This window comes from Notolabrus celidotus, chromosome 18, assembly GCF_009762535.1.
Source record: "Notolabrus celidotus isolate fNotCel1 chromosome 18, fNotCel1.pri, whole genome shotgun sequence".
Taxonomy (NCBI): domain Eukaryota; kingdom Metazoa; phylum Chordata; class Actinopteri; order Labriformes; family Labridae; genus Notolabrus; species Notolabrus celidotus.
In genome coordinates, this window is record NC_048289.1 from 8,127,487 (window position 1) to 8,147,095 (window position 19,609).

The following is a 19,609-nucleotide window of genomic DNA, read 5'->3' on the forward strand; positions in this document are numbered from 1 at the left end:
ACTGCGGCACACACTTCCCCTGTCAGCATAACATTAGTGTTATGCTTAAACAGTGTGGACAGGGACACAACTGAGAATCACAGCTGTGCAGAGGGTGACCTAGTTCATTTTCACTCTGACAACGTTTGGGCTGCGAATATCTCACTCTGTGTCTCGGAGGGATGTTTGTTTTCTGCAAACTTCCACAGGCAAACAGCTGCAGAAGGTGCGATGAATGAGATTTTTTCTCTTAAATTTCCATCTTTATTATGTTCTGCTGCAGTCCTCATTGTCATAGTATCACTTCCTTACAATGCAGCAGCCTCTAAAGACTTCCTTGTTTGCATGTAAAAATAGTAGAAAACATGCTGCATATTGCTGTGTGGCACAGGGGCAAATCCTCCTCAGTTTACAGAATGTGATCATTCTAAATAAAACACATATTCTGGAGTTGTATTCTCCTTCTCCTCTTCTCTATGTGGGTGTGTGTACATATATACTTGTCAGGTTCTTCATTGTGCCATGACTAGTGTGCATGCGATAGAGCCGGAGAGGGTACTGAGGGGAGCAGTGGACAGAAAACCATTAAAATGTTTTCCAATTTGCCGGGCTGACAGGGCAGACCCTGACAGCCAGACCCCACATACCACACTGATTAATATTCTCTCCAGCCCTCCCCAGGCCCTCCGCCCTCTCCCGCTCCCCCAGCATCCCCTTTTCTCCTCGCTGTGTTGGCTGCTGATGTCCAGGTCCAGACACAGAGCAGGCAGCCTAATGATTTCCCCCTCCTCCTCCTGTCTTCCTCCATTGAACTTTGTAAAACTCTCACCTCGTAGAACTTTTTCACTGTGTCCGCCTGCAGCTTATCAAAGACCTGGAAGTCCTGCTCCTCCACCAGCTTGTCTCTGTAGACCCGGCTGGACTCGTGCAGGTAGATTTTCAGCAGGTCCGGAGGGGCTTTGAGACACTCACCGGTACAGAAGAGAACGCCCTGGGCAGAGAGAGAGGAGAGAGGGAGGCTTAGAACTGCTCCACAGGCTGATTTGGCCCATTCATAGCACAACAAGCGGGGAGGTACAGCACAGCTTCTGCGGCTAAATCAATGGATATTGAGTGGGCAAGCTGCTAGTAGGTGTGTCACAGAAACTCAGAAATAATGGCAGCACTTTTCTTTCATCTTACTGTCTCAGAAGTGCTGCTGCATGGGGAGATAACTTCTGTGGGCGGGTGTTGGAGGGAGGAATTATGAAGAATGAGGGAATGAGTCTGTATGTGACTGTAATGCTTTCTGAAACTGAAAAAGGACTAAAACTAGGCACAGAGCTCCTTTACTTTAATGTGCATTATTTTTACTGTCTGCAGTTTACTGTATTGTCCAAATTTTGAGTTTGATTGTACCTGGCAAGAGCTTGTGTCACCACAAACCAGCCAAAGCACATTTTCCATCCACCAGTCTCCCCTACAGAAAGACAGAGGGTGTTTCATTCACTTTTAAAACATGGACATGGTCTCACTGACGTCACCCACTGGCTTCTCGTGTGGCAAGCAGCTAGCAATAGACAACTTCTAGCCAGCACTTCCTTTTGTATTGTTCACAGCCGTGTGGTGTTCGGATCAAAAGTTAGAGGAAATGTATCCTTACAGATATGTCTGCAAAATAAACAGTCATTTCTTTGTTCTTTACATCCCCAGAGAAGCACAAATTCATCTGTTCATCGTGAGTCTCAGTTTCACTGTAAATAGTAAGTTCCACAGAGGCTTCACCCTGGCATACTTCAGTGGTATATGAACCTAAAATAAAAAGATGTCCTTGTGATTTTCTTGTAATTAACAGGTCTTTAGTTTGCTGAAATAACACCATCATGATACAGATTAGACAAAAGTCAAAGTCAAGCTTTGTCAGTTCTGTCCTTAGGAAGAAAAGAACTGTTCAAATGTTTGTTGAATGGAGGACGGATCAAGTGGCAACCTCCGGTATTAGGAAATAAATCATATGCTGAAGTGTTAAACACTGAAGTTCATAAAGCATTTGCTTGAGGCTGTCTGCAGAAACACCAGAAACCAAATACACAGCCATTAAAAAAACACAATATTTAAAGCAGAAATAAACATGTTTACAGCCTGGTTCAAAAAAACGGTTTAGGTCTGAATAGCTAATTAATCTCTCGGCACACACTGTACAGAGGGTGAATTATTTTATAACTCATTATTTTTGAAGATATCAAACTTACGAGTTTTGCCTAAATAAGGACATGGCTGACTTGATTTACAGGCGGGCCCCCTATAGCTGTTAGCGAAAAGGCTAAACTCACGTTTTTTTCCGTCACACACTAGCTCGACAGAGGTTAGGTTGAGTTCAGCATTTAAATATGGCACCCACAGACGATAGGTTTCAAAACAGGGCTTTCAGAAACAGATAGGTTACGTCAAAGATACTTTGCCATTCATTATACAGTCTACGGATGGGATCCAGCATTTCTGATGCATTCCAGGCAGTCAGGTAATCCATACGCTGATTGTCTTTAGTGTCACGACATCAAGCAGATTTTTGTCTCAGTGTAAATGTTTGATCTAGAAAAGATTGTTAGCTGCTCTTCATGCAGATATCTGTTTGTAGAGAGATGTAAATCATCCAACAATGGGCTCTGAGATGTCACCAGATGTCCCCTGGCTAACACCTGATTGGTCAATACTACTCAGACTACAAAAGTACCATACCTCAAAGGGCCTTTACATTACATGTCACATTCACACCACAGACATTTACTGATGGCAGAGGCTGCTATTTTAAGTTCCAATCAGTATTAAATAATCACATTCACACACTGATGGCACAGCCACCGAGAGCAGTTTTGGGGATAATGTGCTCAAGGACACTTTGGCATGCAGACCTGGGATTGAACCCCCAGTCTTCTGACTGAAAGATGACGACTCTGCTGCTTAGCAACAGCAACCCCGACAAGACAACAATAACAATGAGCAGACAAGTGTTTTGTGGATGATTGATGATGAATGTATCTCTGCAGGATGCCTGTGTGACGTGTTGGCTTTCCCAGAGGGCCATTCAGGAAGCAGTCAGGCAGTACTCGTCTCAATCTCAGTGCCTCGCAAACAGGTGCTGTAGAGGATGAGGATGGGGACGAAGAGGCGTCTGGGCACTGTTTGTTCCCCTCCGCGCACTGTCACCCAGGAGGCAAAGCAGAGGCAAACAGATGCTGAGTGTTTCCAGCCTCAGAACTTATTCCAATCAACAGAATCATCTCTGGGGATAAAGCCAGCTGAATCTGATCTGCTTTCATATCCGAGACTTCTGAATGTGACAATTGGCTGCTAAATCCTCTGTGTAATGGTGCAGATGGGAGGTGTGCCTGTGTGGGGGTATCTGTGTGGATGTGTGTGCAGAAGATTTAAACTGAGCCAGAATGATCACCACTACTCTCATTCTACAAACACTGATTATTTTGAGTAAGTGCGAATGACCTAATCCTTTGACTTTTAATAGATATTTATCTATTTTATTTTGTACTGGATAGGACACAACTGTGCTCGCATTCCTGCTGCAGCTTTAAACTGGTTCAACTTATTAGGATGAGAGATATTTCAAAGTCTGTCATCAATGATCATGGGTCCCCAGTGGCTCCTTTGCTGTGTCCCCCAAGGATCCAGACTTGTACCAATCCTTTTCTCACTGTACACGTTCCTCTGGGTCATTTGTTGAGTTGCTTTCAAAGCGTATCATATCACTGTATGCGGATGAAACACCAATTTATTCCCCTGTAAAACCTAATTAACTGGGTCATCAACAGTCCTCCCTTCATTATTGGCTAATTGCCACCAAGTTTGTACTACTTGACCTCAGGCAAAACATCTAGATACAAGATTCCACAGCACACCTTCAGTGGCCGAGTGAAGACAGAGTCTCTTCAGGTTAGGACTGTTTTGGCGTGAGTGGATGAGAGGGGGGCCTACACATGCTAGATAGGTGATGAGGGACAAGAATCAAGAACGAATTAAAGATAAGAACCAGTTCAAACTACTTTAAGCCAGGGGTTCCCAACGTGTGGGTCAGGACCCCCTGGGGGGTCGTGAGATGTCTTCCAGAATGTTTTTATTATTACTATTATTATTATTATTATTATTATTATTATTATTATTATTATTATTATTGTTATTATTATTATTTATTTTTGTTTATTTACCTTGTTTTCTTATGTTTATCTTCCTTTGTGTACTGTTAATTATTATTAGGGACAGTGGGGGTCGTGAGTCTTTGGCATCTATATTTTGGGGGTCGCGGGCAGAAAAGACAGAAGTGGTCCGCACAACTTGCAGTGTCTTTGGCTGTGTGATTTAAAGCAAGGGTGGAAAAACCAGCTAAGTGCTGAAACATCTGTCGGCATTTAATATCAGAAGTGCTGTGTTTGATGCTCTATGCCGCTGTTAACTGGGACTTCTCAGTCGAATATATCTCGCAAATGATGATGAGTATATTTTCACACAAGACACTAAACTAGGATGCATTTGGGGGGACTCTTTCTGTGTTTTAACAGCTGTTGTAAGCTTAACAGCCACTGACACATTTGGGCTGAAAGTGGGCACTTAACACGGTTACTCTTTAAACCATAACACTGGTCAATGAGAGCTTTCTCATTGACACAGAAGGCCGGTATAGACCTACTTTTTCCCACGCAGAAGATGCACAGGAATGGATCAGGGAATCGATAAAAACTTAGAGTCAATAAGCAGAATCGATAAAGGCATTGGTTTCAATAAAATTTAATCAATTCTTATCCCTACAGATGATCAAAATGTTATAGCTGATGGAGGTATATTTTGTTTAAAATGAAGGGGGAGAAATAAAAAAAAGTCTGAAAAATAAACATTCACTGGAGAAGTATTTGGGCCTTGTTGGACGTTGTAAATGTGTGTTTATAAAACCTGCTACGCAAGCAAAGCTTTACTTATTTACTCACTCCATTTCAGTGCTTAATGGTGTCAATCATGGCACTGTGCATTTATTGTGAAAGAGTGTGCCTGAGCAAAACAAAACACCATATGGTAACTCTTTATTATTCTCACACTCTCAGGCTTTGCTCTCCATCACACCAATCAAAAACAACAAAGTGTTAGCAAACTAAAGGAGAGAGAGAACTTTGTTTTCCCTCATCCTGTCTGTCCCCAACCTCTCATTGCTTTGTTCAGCACAGAGGAGGGATTACGGAGGAATGTATCTGACGGCCTGTCTGTCTGTCTGTTAGTCTTACTGTCTGTCTGTCTGTCTGTAGCGGGCAAACTCGTACCCTGACAGCTGCTCTGAGCCCTAAACAGCGCTTCAAACCCCTGCTAACAAACGCACCCAGCTGACTATCCTCAGAACATCATACAGACACATCCTACAGTCAGTACAGTTCGGCTCTCTGCACCATAACACTCATGTTCTCGCTTTCTCTTCCCTTCTCTGTCTTACCCCCGTCTTTGTCCTCATCTTTCTCTTTGTCCATCTCTTTCTCTCTTTGCCTTGTGTGCTTCGTGGAGCTCATTTAGTCTGACGTGGGGAAGACAGCGCTCGGATATGCCCGTTGGTCATGGCAGAGAACGAACGCTGGCAAACAGAGCTCTTTGACACCGCTCCCAGTCGGATGCCAAACTGTTTGTCTAACCCTGTGAGTGGAATTTGGCCACTGGACCTCACTTATTGTACGTCCAATTTAACATCCACTGGGCTTAATGATTGCCCCGATGCTGGGAGACAGAGATTTGTGGAGTCAGAGTGCATGAAGAAGAACGAAAGGAATACTGTAAGAAAGTAAGTGGTGAGGGAGAAAGTTGCAGAAGAAGTGTGAAGGAAAGAGGAGGATATTAGCTTGCTTTTTTACAGGTTACTTATCCCGGTGAGCACTAACTACAGTTTCAGCCTCAATTTCTTCAAACTGGGATATAAAACTTTGTCATCCAAACCGACTTTCTTTCATCTGTCGTTCACATTTGGGTCACAAAAAGACAACATGTTGTGCTCTACTCAGAAATGTGATTTTTTTTCTCTCGGTACTTTACATCCTGACTTTGGACTAACAACTTATTTTTTGGGTCCTTAAAGAATGAATCTTCGAAGATTTATGTTGTGTTACTTTCTATAGTTAAACAATAATGCACAATCATATAGATATGATTAGTGAAGGTAAATAAATGACATTCACACATAGACTGTATAAATAATGGACGTAGTATCTGTGACGTCACCCATCTGTTTCTGATGCGCTGTTTTGAAGCCAATCATGGTACAAAACCATATTAGATTCACTGAAGTCAACCTAACAGCTACAGTGTTCCTGCCTGTCAGTCAAGTCAGCTGTGCCTCTCATAATGGAAAACTCGTAATTTTTATATCTTCGATATTGCTGTGTTATGAAAAATTCACCCCCTGTACAGTGAGTGCCATTAGAGAAATGAGCTATCCAGACTACACTTGTTTTTGTACCAGGCTGTAAACATGTTTATTTCTGCTGTAAAGATCATCTTTTTTAAGTTTGTGTCTATGTGGTTTCTGGTACTTCCAGCCAGCCTCAAGAGGACACTCAAGGAACTGCAGTTTTTAACACTTCCGCATTGGCTTCAATTCTCATGGTTGCCGCTTGCATTCACTCCTATGTGTGCGCGCATATTTGCTCCAGCTGGGGAAACCAAGACAAAACTAAGTCTGAGAACACCTCTGGAGTGCAACCTGCCATGACATGGACCAAAAGTCCTCATATGTTTTAAGATAAAAAGCAGGTGGAACTTTGAATGGATTTTAACCTATTTTTACTGATGATGATAATGTTTTCATTTTTTTATACCTGTTATGTGCAGGTGTGTATCAAAAATGTTCCTAAAGAGAGACAACCACAGTCTGTTGTTTTTGTTATACATATTACTTAATGAAAACATATTAACTACAGACTTTTTTTGTATTTATTTGTCCTTTAAACTGATATAAACTGAAAACATCTCTCTTAACCAATGAAAAGAAGCTCAAAACTAGACTATAGATACAATTTCTTCAGATCACTTAACATTCACATTTACATTGTATCTCATCAGGATCTTTAGGGCTTCTTTCTGCTAAGAATACAGATTTGTTTCAGGGTTATGCTAAAAAAAGACACATTTTCATGATCTGGAGAATGAAGCCTCAATCAGCAGCAGTCTGAATGTACATTTTCAATCAACATCTTCAAATGGTCAGAGGAAACTCTTTTCCTTTTAACATTTTTAAGATGTTGCTGCGATGGAAACACAAACTCAGCTTATAAAAACCCTCCTGTGAAAGTTTTGACGTCAATAAAACAGGTACAAAAGCAGCCCGCTTGTTGTCTGGACCTGCCTCTTTCGTCACATTTAAAAACACTTTTTCCAAAGAACACTGTGAGCTCACAGACTCTCAAAGCCGCCTCTCCGGCTCATTAGAGTTGATCAAAATGAGATGTTTGCCTTTGGCTACATTTCCAAGTTTCAAAGTTTTAAAAAACAAAGTGAATCACAGAAAGATCCCCAATTATTTCAGCCGGCGCAAACATCTGAAACGTCAAGTGAGAAAACACAGAGTGACAACCACTTAGGCCTCATGCTGGAAATTAAAGGAAGCGTTTGTACTGCCTCACCAAATACTTCCCCCCGTCTGAAGGTGCAGCAGCACAGAGGTACGGTGGGGGAATTACAGAGTGGAGAGCTGCTCACCTCCTCCCAGCTGTCCTAACGTGTTAGAGCCAGGAGCTAAATAAAGTTAGGCAGACAAACTTCAAACGAGCTCCGAGTCCCTCTCTGCCTGTCTCTCTGTTCTCTGTACAAGGTGAGAGAGGAGCTGAGAGAAAGGCCTGACATTGTTTGCTCTCTGTGGTTATTGGACATCCAGTCAAGCTGTGCAGACCCTTTTTAGAAACAAAGACTTGGATGAAACCGGGGGAGTGGACTCTTTAAAAGCTGGATTTGAAGTGTTAATGTGCGGCTGAACCTCTTACAGTTTCAGGGCGGTGAGGTGTGTGGTCAGGAGTCTGGAAGGTAACTCTCGGGGCCATAAGTGCTTAAGATATTTGATGGAGATTCTGCTTAAAGTCAAAGTGTAGGGGTCTCAATTCTTGTGCTAATTAGCATATTTAGCATTTTAACACACTGAACTAACATGTTGAGCATCGTTAACATAATTCCTGCTGCACATTTCTCAAATATAGACACGACCACAAAACAGTAGACTATCTCCTATCGCTCTCTATCTATTACCTGCTGCAAGTTGCGTCTATTTACTATGGTAGCATTTCACCCTCTGCAGACTTCTAGGACTCAATTTCAACAAACTACAATACAGTCATCACATCAACGCCTGAAAACCCATTCTTGTTTCAAAATGTTGATCTGTTTTTGTTTAAGGGATGGATGGAGGATGGAAATTGTCACAGTGATGGCATGTCTCGGACCTCGTTTTCCAGCAGTTCTTGAAATCTGGTCCAAGAAAAGACATGGTTTCAATGTTTGCCTATCTTTCATTCAAAAATCTTAAATATCATGGGCTGTGTGATATTAATGAGACGAGGAGCATTTTGAAAAACCTCACAAAAGAGAGCAAAAGACTGCACATTTTCTGGTACTTCGACTGCAGCTCGGACTTGGACATTTGAGAGACCCCTTGGATGCTGATCACAGCTGCTTGATACCTGACCGGCTTGTGAAGTGAATAGACTTGTGGGTTGACAGTAGTTAGTGCTGAGCCTGTATAGAGAAGGTTGTGGGATCAAACCCATCTCTGGGCTATCAGTTATTCTTGTTGATGACTGCGTTTAACTCTGATACAGCCTGTGCATCACCATGAGCCGAAATATAAACAAAACGTGACTGAAAACGCTGTGAATGATGGATCTTGTGACGGAAGCAGACTTCATGGACTTGATATAATTTGGTCTACACATAAATGTTTTCTCAAGGTCTCCATACACATGTTGAAAAAACTTTTCAACCAGCCGTTACGTCTTTCAACAGAAACGAAAAAGAAGCTCTCTGGGATGGATCTTTTGGATGTTCTTCATCAATGACAACAAGTCTTGACACATGGCCGATGTATATCGTCTGTTATGTGATCTTGAGTATTAATGCAATGTTCTGAACTGGGAGTTGTGTTAATTGGTTGATTTTATAGATCGTACTGCTGATAAAGAAAGTCAACACAGACACAAGCAGGCAGAGAGCAAGGCTGAATGGTGTGTGCTCAGAGAGGAGATGTTCAGGTGTGTGTGTGGAGAAGAGAAGGACACGATGTGAGCAGATTCAAATAGTTTGTGAACAAGCAAGTTCAAGAATAAAGCACTACAATCACAGTAAATAACAGGACCTCATTTAAAAAGCTTATGATGTTTGTTGAAGTATTTTCAGTAAATGACCCTCTCCCTTCCTCCCTCACAAGTAACCATGCGATGCATTAATAATGCATTTTTAATGATTGTGTTTCTGCACAATGCATGAAAGACAAGATGTAAAAACCAAAGCAGGTATCAAAAAAATGAGACAAAACAAAGGACACAGAGAGTGCAGTATAGAGAAAAGGGAAACAAGCTTCCCGGTTATAATGAAGGAGCTCAACCGTTATTATATAAAGGTTAGATTTGAGGTGAGACTAAAATGAGTCAACGGAGGGGGCAGACCTGTTTGAAGATGGAGGGGCTATACCGCAACAAAAGCCTGATCACCTTTAAGTCCAAACTGAGATTGGGGGACTGCAAAGAGAACCACGTCAGAGGTTCTAAGAGACCTTGAGGTTGTAGGAGGGCTCAGGATGGCAGTGATACAGACCATTCAGGGCTTTAACAACATATATAAGTCAAAAATGTAGGAGTGACATTTGATTCTGATCCCTGCTTCAACACTCATGTGAAAAATACAGCTAAATCCTGCTTTTTCCACCTCAAACAAATCTCCAAAATAAGATCATTCCTTTGCCCCTCCGATCTGTCCAAAGTCATCCATGCTTTCATTTTTTCTTGTCTGGATCATTGTAATGCACTTTTAACAGGTATCAGTCAGAGCTCCCTCCACAGACACCAACTAGTTCAAAATGCAGCCGCTCAGATTTTAACAGGAACAACAACACACCAATACAACATCACTCCTGTCCTTGCCAGCTTACATTGGCTACCAGTTTTTTTATAGAGTCGATTCTAAGATTTTATTTATTACTTTTAAAATTTTGGACAGGCTCCAAACTATTTAGCAGACCTTTTAACCCCATATGTACCTGGGCGGTCCCTCAGATCTGTGGATGCAGCTCTGCTGGTTGTGCCCAGATCCTGCCTTAGAACAAAAGGTGACCGGGCCTTTTCAGTCAGGCTCCAAGACTGTGGAACTCCTTGCCACTGCCGATTAGACAGTCCACAACCTTAACTACATTTATATCCTCACTAAAAACCTTTTTATAAGGCATTTCTCCAATCCTAAATCATGAGTATCGTTCTGCATTCTGATGTCCTGTTTTTTTTTTTTTTGTCTGCACCATTTTTATATGCTTTGTAATTTTCTGCATTTTTTATTGTGAAGCACTTTGTAACTTTGTTAAGAAAAGTTCTATATAAATCAAATCTTTCAATCCTGAAGTGACTGGCAGACAGTGAAGAGGAGCTCATCATTTATGTTGTTGTGCTTGAGGTTCAAGACAAAGTCTTGTTTGGAAAAACGTTTTTTATACATTCAGTCATAATGAGTGTTTTCCTGATGAGTTTTGTCTCTCTAGCTCACTGAACTTCTCCTTCCAGTTAAATAAAGGGTTAAAACCACAATGATTTCACTTCAGACACTTATATGTGGGAGACTGCATGTGTATAAGTGTGTTAAAAAAGTGGAAAAATGCATTATAGAGGTAAAACATGAGACTTGTGTCGGCTCCAGCAGAAGTTCGGTTGTGGTGCTGGATTAAAAAAAAGAGACAGTAAAAGTCAGAGACTCGTTTTAAACGATGGAAAAGGATACGACTCACAAAACTCTGAGTGAGGTGCAGCCCTTTCTCACACACTCAGTGGGTTTCCTTTGATATAAAAATATTGATCACTGCAGTTTAAAAAAGGAGCATATAGATTATCATTACTCCTATATATTATGCACATCACACGATAAGAAAAGAGTAAGATCCTGCAGCTGTCTTTGTCTTCTCCGAGATGGAATTATGAAATATGAAGATCTTATAGCTGAGTGGCTTAAAGCATTAATTATACGACAGAGTGTGTTAAATGAGAGCGCCTGCCCTCCATGAAACCGTGGAGGATTTTGACAGAAATATCGCCCCGAAAGCTTCTCCCTCGACAGCCTCCTCGCTCTGATATTATATTCATTTAAATACATTAAATCATCACTAACAGCCATGGAAGTGCAAATCCATTCTATTTTCTGTTACACTTATTTCAGACTTATTTCAGACTTTCAGACCCGCTCTTAAATCAATAATAATTTAGATGAGAAATTAGTGACAGAAGCCTGGCTTCTTCCACGTGGGAAGCAGAGCCAGTTAAAAAATACAGAATGAATTGAGGCAAAAAATCTAACTCTAACTTCGATTGAACTTCTGACATTTAATTGCGGATAGATTAACCTGGGGTCGCTCTGCAGATGAATCCCTTGTGTTTGTTCTATTTGTGTCACCTGGAAGATGTTGGAGAGGTCCCGCAGGTTGAAGATGTAGTGAAACTTGACGGCCGTGGGGAGGAAGGTGGTGGAGACGCGCTGATGCAGAGCGAGGGCTAACTGCACCAGGGTGGGACAGCTCCTCTGCAAGGCGGGGTTGAAGCCGTCTCCTCTCAGGTGCTGGGTCAGGATGGAGGTGTAGATGGTGCTCAGGGCCTCTGCTCCAGGGAACGACAGGGCAAAGACACAGAAGTGCCGCTACGGAGGGAAAAACATGGAGACAGTGAACGCCTCGTTAATGATGCAGTCGATTATCCTCTAACATCAAAAGAGAAGTCACCTTCTGGATTTTTGCAGCACAAAGTGATGGCTCAGTCAAAACAGACTTTTAGATATCTTTAAGTTTGACCTGTAAATACATCACTCTGCTTTGGAAAAGCCTCTGAGCGAGGTCCAACTTCAGTTTTCGGTTTTCCCTCATTATAAATTGTATCCTTTGATCATACGCTGTATAAGTAATGAGCTGGGTAGCAAACATCCTTGTCTTTATGGCACACACATACGTGTACGGATAGTATCAAGAATCCTTGCATACTCTCCTTATATTACAAACAACCAGAGGAAGAAGTTGGATGTGCAGTGCTGTTTTCTTCGCTCTTTAATGGTTTAAAGTCTTATACTGAGATCATTTTAAAATTCAGTGCCAGATTTAAACTCCTCAACAATCTACTCTGTCCAGTGATCTTTGAGGACAGGTTATAATGAGCCTGATCATCTTTATGGCCAACAGATACTCCACTGATTACTTCTTTTGTGTCAGTCGACACGAGCAAGGTCTCTGAACTGAGCCAAAAATCATTGTCACTTCAGTTTCTCTGACTTCTCAGTCAGTAGAAAAGGTTACAGCGGTGTGTTTTCACATCAGTATGGTGAAATGTTCTGAAAGCTGATCTTACCGAAGACGTCTTTTCTCACCTCAATTATTCATAACTCTGTGTATGAGAAAGCTACAGGGTTTGAATACACACTACTGCTTCGATTAAACAATATGTATGACCTTCTAAATGTTTAAATACCTCTGAAATAATGTCCACAATAATCCAGAGTGAACGCTTTTGGTGCATCATTTGAACAAGTGGAGAATGAATAATGTCCTCCACGGACTCTAAAAGTCAAGGATAGAGGAGAGTGTTTGACTTTGGGTGTTTCTGGTACACAGACTTCAGTGGAATAGCTTTATAATGACCTTATTTAAAATAAGATACAGTCGAGCCGTGGGGAAGCAGATTACAACTATAAGGTTTAAGCATTCCTCTGTTCCTGCTGCGATCACAGTGTTTAACAGCCACACTCATCTGTGCGATTAAGAGCTCCAGCACTGCAGCACTGTTTGTATACGTCTCCTTTTGTTCTCAGTTTTAATGCTGTTTCCCATATTCTAATACATCTGTTTAAACCCTAAAAACTTATGGTTTACTTTACTTTTAGGGGTCACGTTTAACTTTGTGGTTGATGGGGACGAGTATGTGTCAAGAAGTCAGCACTTACTGAGGACACAAAGAGAAAGAACAGCCATCATGTGCAGAGGCATTTTATACTGCAGTATAAAACAGCTTGACTGACACAGTTAAAAAATGCAGTAAAAGCAAAGCTGGACGTTTTATTACTTTAAACTCATGTGATTAATAAAGATATTATTATGAGGAAAAAAGAGTTTTATAATCATCCACTTGTGTTTTTACATAAAGTAGTTTCCACTGTGTTCATGACTTATCCTTTCTGAATGAGATCATACAAAGGGAGAATTTTTAGGTATTCAAAGATGGAAAATGACAAGATTTTAGAGCCTTTAAGAGGATTTGTATAAGATAAAGAAAAATAGAGATATAAGTCTTTTATTTAACTTTAATTCAAGCCTTACTCACAAGTTCAAATTGAGCTAAATAAATTGCCTAAACACAGGAGCAGAAGCAGATCTTTGTAGAGCCTGACCTGCATGGTTCCTTTAAGATAAATATGTTATTTGTTTAAGAGAGGAAAAATCTACTGATTATCAACATCACTGCAATTCTTTGAGCTGAATTTCAATCAAAACCTTTCCCGTGTGGATTGATTGTCCAATACAACTCTGTAAAGATACTTCAAATGTATCTGTGGTGAGAAAAAACGTACAGAATATCTAACTAATATCTAACAGACCAGCATCTTCTCAGCTGTGATGCTAAATGTGCTACACAGTGCTGAGGGGGTTAGATAGAGATCTACAATATCTTCTAGCTGATGAAATCACAATAGTTTTAGCCTGGCACAGATTTATCCACATCAGTGTGAAGTTTTTTTTTAGATATGTGTCACATGAAAACTATTTTTACAAAACATATAATGCAGAACACAATGCATGGGTTGATTTAGAAAGCGTTCCATTATGCAATTTGTCCAGAAGAAGATGCTTTTATTATTATAAGCATTGTTTCAACAACATTTATTGATCTTATGTATTCAGTTGTCTATTTATTTCTTGTATTTACCTTATCTTTTTAACTTTAACTGATTTTTAATTTTGCTTTCTATTCTTACTTATTTCATTAATTTTACTGTATCGATTTTATTTTATTTTGAAGTATTTTTCTGATAATTTCTTTTATTATTTAACCCATTTCAGATATTTTGTGCAGCACTTTGGGCTGCATGCTGCTTGTATGTATGAAAGTTGCTGTATAGAGTTAAGTTGAGTAGAGTTTGACTCAGCAGTTTATAATGATCTCAGCACTGTCTGCAGCACATGATGCAGCAGAGCATAACAACTCAACAGACAGCAATTAGAACCACAGGTTCGGGCTTAACAGTGAGGTTTTGGAAGCGATACTTACCATGCAGGACGTGTGATGTCAAAGATACGACCCAGAACACTTTATACATGCGGCCCTTTTTTTATCCTTAATGCAGAACAGAAACTAAACTCTGATTTTACCCTGATGAATCTGCAGTATGCTGTCTGATACTACTATAGTGCAGCCCCTAACTGGAAATCTATACATGAACATGCTGTCACATATAACCTGACATAATACTCAACACAAAACTGCTGACAGAGAGCTGGATGCAGAGAGGTAAAAGTGGAGAGCAGTTGAAATTAGAAATTATACCTAATGACCCAAATAGTAAACATGTGATTGAAATTTAAGTTATAATGTACACAAAACACACTGCACTTATCTGTATACACTATTTTTTTCATATTGCTATGGATTGAGGCAATGGTACTGTAAGTTTAGTTCTTCCCATATCGAGCAGTTCTACTACAAGTGGTTGACAATAACGTTAACAATTCAATAAGGTTTTTTACTTAACAAAGCAGCCACCTATCAGTCCTATCACTTCACAAACTACTTTGAGAATTTTTTTTTTTAATTCAAGCTTAAGAATGTACTATGTAATGAGCCACTCAGAGTTTTTCTTTCTTTAATCACATCTGCTCCATAAACATCAAAATGTATTTAGCTTTAACTCAGACATGCTCCCATATGTGAGGATTCAGTGAGATTTATGGAAAATAATAAAAGCAGGCAGCCTTTTCCTTTAAAAACTTTAGATAAAAATATCTTAACATAAGCCAGAATTCATAATAAACTCATGAATAAACAATTATTCTAACTGGGCTCTAATGCTCATATACATCACATTATTTTAGTCAGAGATAATATACCTGAAAAATGAACAAACATGAGCCAGCGCTCTCAGGGAAACCAGTGTAATTATGCTAAACGCTGGATCACTGTTTTGAGGCATGTTGCAATATCGTTCTGTTTAGTTTCATCTAAATCCAATCAACAGTTCCTCAGTGACCACACAGACTTATGAAAACATAAATGTACAAACACACAGAAAAGTGTAACCATAAACAGGTAAAAGTTTGACTTAAGTGAATGAAAACAGGCGACAAAAGTCTTCTTATTTAATGAAAGAAGGAAAGTGTGAAGATGAAATTATAACCTGCATGAGGAATCTGTGCACATGTAACCTCAGCAGTGAGTTGCATAACCACAGAACACAATGTGCTGTGAGGACAAGCTCTGAGAAAGTGTGTGTCTGTGTGTTTGTGTGTGTTTGTGTGTACCTGCAGTCGTGGATTGATGGTGAAGCTGCCAGCTGTGGGGTTCATGCAGGACACGTATTGAGCATTGTGTATTTCCTTCAGAAGCAGCTTATTACGGTCATACCTGGGAGTGCACACACATGCAGAAAAATCATTATTTAACAGCTTTGCGCACGCACACACACACACAAATACACGCACACACACAAACACACACACACACACACACACACACACAAATACACGCACACACACAAACACACACACACAGCTTCAGCTGATATGGACGCCTCAGCTCCCTCTCAAGCTGGTGTGCCTCAGCGGTGTCCTCCCTCCTCTCAATTTCATACCTGAGTCCTCCCCGCGTATCTCTAATGGCCAAGCGTGTCTAAGCCAGTCGGCCTGTGTGTGACGCAGTGGAACCATGTTCAGAAAGGTCTCGCGGTGTCACACACACACAAGCTACAGGAGCCCGTTGAAGGAGCTCATACAACCTTGAGCGCATATTTGGTTTGTGACATCCAGAAAATGTGTAGCATATTGACACTGAGGCTGAGTAAACACTGAGATTCTTTTATCCAACTCTCCCTTTTCTATGCTAATACAAAGTCAACAGAGCTTTGGTTTAACTTAAGAATTTGAGGAAGGGTTTTGCAATATGGAAATAAATATGATCACTATAGAAATGTATAATTTGATAATGCTTCAAGCTTAAAGAGTAAATCAAAAATGGTGGAGGCCTGAAGAAACCAGACAGTTAATTACAGGGTTGCTGCTGATTTTTAAAATCAGGTTTAAGACTTCATATGGATCTGCAGGATCCCTGACTAGCATAACTTTAACATGGACTCAATTTGTCTGGCATATATTAGAAGGGCTGCTACCTTTCTTTAAATTGAAGATGACTAAAATCTTGTCAAAACTAGACCATGTACGGGTATCAATCAGCAGACATTACCTGAGCAAATGGGACTATCCTCATTGGAATGTAGGGTTTCTGATGGTATCAATATCAAAGTTATTTCCAAGAGCATTTAACACAAAAAAACTAAATGCTCATGGTGTTAAGAAGATGGTTTGGTCGAATAGTTTGCCCACGAGTGACACTTTATAACAAAGACCCAACTGATGTGGGATTTTAAAAACTGAATAAATACAGATTTAAAAGGTTCCATGTTCTGTAGACAGTGCTGAAAGGATTGTAGACTATAGAGTCAGAGCGCCCTCTGCTGGTTAAACTACATGACACCACTGCTAAACAAACCCAAGCACCCTTTGTAGCTTTAAGCTGTATGTTATGTTAAAGTAAGTTTTCACACCAGGACATATAAGAAACATATAGAGTGATATTGAAATATACAAAATGGGCAGGTAACTAAATGGAAGTATAAGATAATCGCTCTGATCACTGCTTTCTGCATTATATGTAAAAAAAAACAACAACAACACAGTTTAACATCAGTGAATATTGGAAATCATAGTTTCCCCACTTTGACCCATGTCTGACTGATATCTGATGTGTGACAGCAATCATATACACAGTTAGGATGTGTTTACAATCCTCTCAGCACATCTGCTGCACATGTATTAGGGCCTGTGTCCAATATTTACATTTTTTGCACTGACAGCATCCACCACTTCAATGTCATAGCACTTCTCACCGTCACTTACTGTTGCACGATTAAGACAGTTGTCCCACTTCACTTCCACTTTCCCTAGTAGTGACTCTGATGTCCTTTTTTAAAACACTCTGTGTACTTCTCTTTGCTTTTATTCAATTACATTTTATAAAGAAAACCGAAAAGAAATTAATAGAAATCAAGTGGAAGCATAAGCAGCCGTTCTTATCCTGACTTAAAGTGGAGAGTTTCTCCTCTGTATGGATATCTGCTATTGCTGTTGACAAAGATGATATCAGATGTCTCATCCCTTCTTCCTTTCGATTGGCGATAGAGAAGTCCTGTTGACGAGCATGGTGGTGTTCCAATAATTGAACTATCTTTCAATCAGTTTTTGTAGCAGTCTTTTGAAATACTATATCGGTCAGGCTCTAGTTAAAAGAATACATGAGGCAGTTTCAAGTGAAAGATCAGGGTCAGTCTGATGCTGATTCAGACCCAGGATTTAGGTAAGAGAACCACTAGCTGAGCTGCCAGTAATGTCCTTATGATTGTCATTTGACATGTTATCTTTAATGTCAGAATTTTCTTCATATTTTGAGAGAGATAATAACTATTGTATTTCTGTTATGCCCCTTAATTCCACTCTGTTTATTTATTCATCTATTTATTTGTTGTTTTTCCCAAAAATGGCATCCATCGGCTCAAACAATGCTTGCATATTCCTCTCATGGAAACAAAAACTGTGCACTAACTGGCTGTTGTTGCTGTGCAGTCTGTGCAGTCTGTATGACAGGCAGTTTAATCTATCCATACGGAGAAAAAAACATCTGAAGCCTATATAAATATAAACCCATACTTTGTCATCCTCCATTGGGGTCTTATCACGGCCCAAACCTGATCAGGTGGGAAGATGCAGCGAGGGCATTATGACAACCTCTTAACATCCCAGGCATGTACTCATGTTTGCTCATATATGCATATATTACATGTCAGTATGTAAATGACAGAGCCGTACCAGTGGTTGTAGTCCATGTGTTGGCGTATGAGTGTATGCGGCTGCACAGTGCCATATGCGTCCACCTCCGGCATGTTCATGTCGTCTATGAAGTAGATCAGTCTCCTGCTGCCGGGAGGGCCATAGTTCCTCCCGGCTTTCTTCTCGAGGGGCTTTTCCAGCACCGCTGTGTGGGAGAGGAATGGAGGAGCACAAATATAAGGAGCAGAAAATGAATGCTGAAAGAGGTGTTATTGAATTGCAAATTTATGGAACAGTTCAGAGTTGTAGAGCCATGGGTCTGTGCAGAGACAGGATTTAGCAGGAATGGTACAGTAAGGGGCCCTGAAATCCCTGACATGTAGGAAATGTGAAATAACTTAAGTTGATTTATTTATTTGAGCCTTTATGATGAAGCTTCTCTTAATTAAATAATGTATGGTTTCTCTTTTAAGCATTCCTCATGTTATCGACATGAAACCATCTTAAAAGAGTTTAATCCAGTTTGATTCATCTGCTCACATGTCAGAAATGTGACAGTGTATGAAAGGACAACAGTAAGCCATAAGACAATCTGCAGGTTGAAGTGTTTCAATCTCAAGAATTAAAAGAACCTACGAGACCAGTGCTTTACTGTCCTGGTTTCCTAACATCACAGGCGGAATGATCATCTTTTAAAGTGGAAGAGTTACCAGATCTTTACTATAAACTAACACAGACACAGTATGTAATTGTTCTTTCATGTTTTCCCCCCTTTTTAAAAAAAAAAAATCTACCTGTGTTGATTTGTTTATTTTCATTATCATTCTTTTGTTGCAATTTTGTTTATTCATTTTTCTTTCTCTCATGTTTGTTGATTAAAGCAGATGCACATTGTTTTTTTCTGTTTTGTGCATTTATGAAATTCTGTAAATGTATTGAATGTTGCAAAAAAAAGAAGAAAAAAGCAATACAGTTGTAAATCATAAAAAAAGTTTTGAAATAATCTAATATTTTTTGACCGCATTTTTCAATGTATGCACTTATTTCTTACACAGACATCATAGTGTATGCTCTTGTTGTAACAGCCCACAGTCCCAGCTACATCAGTTTTTAAAATATAAACATTAACCGGGCAAAATTAAATAAATTCATACTTAGATTACAAGTCAGACATGTAACACTGATATTTAAAAGTATCTTTACACCTTCACATTCTGCACCTGAATGTGTAAATGTGTCGCCTGAGTAGCCAATGGCTGGCATTTTATTGTTAGGTCATATTGGCAGAAATCTGAGTCTCAT

General features: G+C 40.0%; 1 protein-coding gene across 1 annotated transcript in view; it reads right to left on the bottom strand.

The window, feature by feature from the left end:
* Nucleotides 1–19,609, bottom strand: part of dnah9 (dynein, axonemal, heavy chain 9) — a 229,109-nt gene that overhangs the window by 101,727 nt on the left and 107,773 nt on the right. Inside the window, exons 45-48 of the mRNA XM_034707459.1 lie at nucleotides 18,347–18,512; nucleotides 15,731–15,833; nucleotides 11,632–11,871; nucleotides 809–970 (exon numbers count right to left, since the gene is read on the bottom strand). Coding sequence (XP_034563350.1) covers nucleotides 809–970; nucleotides 11,632–11,871; nucleotides 15,731–15,833; nucleotides 18,347–18,512 — 671 coding nt within the window. The remainder of the gene's footprint in view (nucleotides 1–808; nucleotides 971–11,631; nucleotides 11,872–15,730; nucleotides 15,834–18,346; nucleotides 18,513–19,609) is intronic.